This window comes from Apaloderma vittatum, unplaced genomic scaffold, assembly GCF_000703405.1.
Source record: "Apaloderma vittatum isolate BGI_N311 unplaced genomic scaffold, ASM70340v1 Scaffold42025, whole genome shotgun sequence".
Lineage (NCBI taxonomy): Eukaryota > Metazoa > Chordata > Aves > Trogoniformes > Trogonidae > Apaloderma > Apaloderma vittatum.
The window spans coordinates 1-4,017 of record NW_009717282.1 but is presented as its reverse complement, the minus strand read 5'-3'; the positions used below and the strand labels follow the sequence as shown (position 1 = coordinate 4,017).

At 49.5% G+C, this 4,017-nt stretch overlaps 1 protein-coding gene across 1 annotated transcript; it reads right to left on the bottom strand.

Annotated features, from left to right (window-relative positions):
* Nucleotides 1-1,308: 1,308 nt before the first annotated feature.
* On the bottom strand, nt 1,309-4,014 carry SLC35C1 (solute carrier family 35 (GDP-fucose transporter), member C1; the record flags this gene model as incomplete). Its single annotated transcript, XM_009869824.1, has 2 exons — nt 1,309-2,135; nt 3,787-4,014. Coding segments are annotated over 2 exons (788 nt in total), but the record flags the coding sequence as incomplete, so codon positions are not given.
* Nucleotides 4,015-4,017: the final 3 nt, after the last annotated feature.

Genomic DNA, 4,017 nt, shown 5'->3' with positions numbered 1-4,017 from the left:
ATCTCCCGACATGGCGACACAATCGTCGCCGCCACCCTGTCATCACACCCAGAGCGAGGGACCCTCGGCATCGGGCGTCACGCTCGGGCATGGTACGTCCTGTAGGATCCACGGGGCCGGGGATGAAGCAGTGGCATCACTCGCCGAGCAGCGCTACCCAAATGAAACAGGGGCGACGGTCACAAACTGGGAAACGGGAGGTTCAACCTAAATATTTTTTTTACTGTGAGGGTGACAGAGCTGCCCGGAGAGGCTGTGGGGTCTTCATCTCCAAAGACATTCAAAACCCACCTGGACATGCTCCTGCGTGACCTGCTCTGGCAGGGGTTTGGACTAGACGATCTCCAGAGGTCCCTTCCAACCCCAATCATTCATGATTTTATGTGAAATATAAAAGAACCAAGGTTTTTATAAAGCTGGTGCAACATCACAGCTGACTATAGGATGTTGCTGCTGACAGAAGTCACAGCCCAGAGCAACTTCAGGTGGTATTTGCATGGGACCAGGCTGGGGCCGCAGAGATTTCTGCAGAACTAATTGTTCAATCGGCAGGTTTTGAGTAAAGGGATCGATGCTGCTGAATAAAACTAGGAATTTTTTTTGATTGAAAGAGAAACTGCAAATAGATCCAAACTACGTACTGAACAAGGCCCTAGAAACAAGCCAAACGAGTAACCCCATTTTCAAACACAAACCTACTCCCTGCACAGAGGGTAGGAGAGGACAAGTGTGGTACATGCCACGAACTGGGATCTCCATTCTACAGAAGGATGTGCTTCAAAGTAACCTTTCCCCTCCCGCCTGTCACAAAGAGAGGCAGAGGCCAAGCTCTCCCCAAGAAAGGTGTCTTGAGACCACATTTTCCCTCCTGAGAGACAGTACAGAGGGAATGAGAAGTTTCATTCCCAATTCTTAAAACAATTTTCTGAGTTAAGAAACCAGGTGGAGAGAAACACAGAAGAAAACTCAGCAGAGTGCGATGCTGACTTACTGGAAAGGAGATCTGGAGGCGCTGCTGCTGCTGCTTAGGCTTGTACAGAACCAGAAGGGAGGGAATTTCCCATCATTTCACATGGTACGGGGCAACAGGAAGAATGGCTGTTGCCAATCCTTTTACAGCAGAACAGTTTACTGGAGTCTATCCCCAACAGCCTGGCCACCTGTCCCTTCCTTACATAGATGTTCAGGATTTTGTAACTTCAGACTGCACTCATTTAGGCAATTCTAGATCCCCAATTACAGAAAACTCCCATCCCAGTCTTTGTCTGCTATGAGCCCACCCCCCCAGAGACACAAATTGCCAAGATTAAGTCAACAGCAACATCCATTTTAAAAAACAATCACAAAAAAAAACCCTGATTGCTCTCTACATCACATGCTTTCCCCAATTCCAATACAGGGCGAGATTCCCATGGACAAAACACGATCCAGTCAGGTTCTTGACTCTGATTTCTGACACAGTTCCCTGTACACTTCATAAGTGAATCTTTTTCCTGCTCCTTGCTCTTCTCCCCAGGAGGAAAGGAACACCAAAGGTTAACCCTCCAGGCGCAGAAACAGAGATGCAGGCACTGTCTACACACCAGTCTCATTTCTTTCGCCATTTTTGACATTAGGATCCTCTTGCACCTTTCTCATCTCCAGCCCTTTCACCCACGTGTACGCAAAGGAGCCCCCCAGAACCATCAAGTTACTCGTCCACCACAAGAAGCTCTTTGTCTCCTCAAAGTAGATAACAGCCAGCACTGTCTGGGCACAGGCCTTGGCTGTCCCAGACACGTTGTGTGTGAGCGGGCTAGTGAACTTAATCTGAAGTCCAGTCACGTACCCAATGGCAAAGCCAAACACTCCCCCCAGGGTCATCATGCCCCAAAAACTGGGGTTTCCCAGCTTATCAAAGTGGTAGAGGGTGTGGAACTCGCCCAGCAGCATCATGAGAGGGAAGAACAGGACACAAGCGTTGACGTTGTTGTAGAAGGTCAGGCGCCAGATGCTACCATCCACCACAGGCAGCACCTTCTTGGTGTAGATGGCATTGAGCGAGACACACAGGCTTGCTAAGATCCCAAAGAATATACCTGTCCAGGACAGAGTGCCCTCTGCTCCTTCTTGGTCGACACCCAGCCAGAAGCCACCTGCAAGCAAACAAATGAGATGTCACCTGAACAACTGCTGAAGGACTCAAAACATACAGTCAGCAGTTCATCATCTACCTCGCACTGAACAATCACAACTGCAGAGACAGGCACAAGGGCTCCCTCTTTCTATTAAGTGAACCCACAGTGTTACAACTAGTGTCCTGGAAAGATTTATTTTTGGAGAGCAGTTAGTCTCAGAAGACTGATTCTCATACTGAGCAGGCAATACCAGTTTAGAAACTATTATTCCAAAGAGCCATGAACTAAAGTTAAAGCTACGCTTCGTGTAGAGGTCATTTCAGGAAATCACACAATTTCCTTAACTGAAAAGGCAGAAAACTGACACAACGGTAATGTCAAGAAATACTCCTCAAGGTTTAAAGGGGGGGGAAAGGTTCACAGGCTTCGCTGCACTAACAGGAAGGGAAAGATAGGTCAGGAAAGAAGGTAAAAGACAATAAGCATCTTGATAAAAAAAAATAAATTATAAAGCAGAAACTGAGGGCAGTATCTTCAACATGCTAAACTTTGGTAATGCACTCTTTAACCACTGCCAAACAGGAGCTACAGGCTTTGTGTCTCCAGGGCAGAAAGGGAGACCTCTCCCTATCTAGCTTGTGAGCAACACATAGAAGGGGAGATGAGCTGCTGAAGGAGCACTGCACCTCGCTTCCATTAGCTGCCTCATGTTGGAGGCCGTCTGGGAAGTTCTCCGCTTTAAGTGAGCCCAAATACAAATGGGTTCAATGAACAGGCAGGAAGGGCTTTGCGTCAGGCCACAGAGGATGCGTAGCTGTGCTTCTACAGGCACACGGGCAATGGCCTTACAGCAAAAGGAGACGGAGCCAAGAGGACAGTCTTGGAGAAACCTTATACAGCTGGTAGACGCCAGAGTCCTGGACAATATCTAAACATAAGCCGAGCTGAAGGCAATTGCTTGCATCACTTGGGTAGGAAAAAAACCCCAACGGTTTTGTTCCTGTTCACACCCTGTGGTCTCATTTTGATTGGAGTCAACATTTCACCATTCTTGGCATCTGAATATCCCTCCAGAGAAAGGCAGCTTTTGGCATTACCGTTGCCTTTGGAAGGAAAGACTTTAAGCAATTCCCATGAAGCCAGTCAATGCCCGGCCCTACATCCTAACCACACAACCAGATTTTCTGGTGGCGTTTTACGCTTGGCTTGATCAGCTAAGCCTTCATGACACGCATTGAGCCTGTCTGAATTGGCTGGCTCCATTGTGTGGTCCCAATGGCTCTGTCTTAAATGCAGCTATTGTTACCGAAGTTAATAATCGACAAACACTTGACAACAGTGGAAGAAACACACCTGCTGCCTTTGTTTGGGTGGGGAAAAAAAAAGCTAAAGCAAGTTCATGAGAGAGTAGATAGGCTTTAGTGCTCAGATGAAAAAGGGAGCCATGGCCAGGTAAGAGTAATTCCCGTTTTTAAGGAGCTACCTACATGCTCCAGACATAAAAAGTGCATTGCTGGAGGCAGAGCAAGGCACGAGCCCTGAGCGAGCCCACCTCGCCAGGGAGGGATGGCTTCCCAAGGGGACAGACAACCCCAGTTCTGCCACTCCACGGTTATGGGGCCGGCCGCAGCCGGGGCGACAGGTGCAGCCCCCTCCTGCTCCCCCTCACCTATGATGACTCCGCAGGCCAGGAGGGCGTAGAGCGAGGTGGTCTGCTTGAGCAGCAGGTAGGAGAGCAGCACGTTGAAGACGGTGGTGAGGGAGCGCCCCACGTTGTAGAAGGCGACGCCGACATACTTGAGGCAGAGGTTGTTGGAGGTGACCATGCCGATGAAGACGGCGGAGAGGGGCAGGACGCTGCGCGACACCTTGGGGTCGAGGCGGAGGGCGGGCAGGCCGG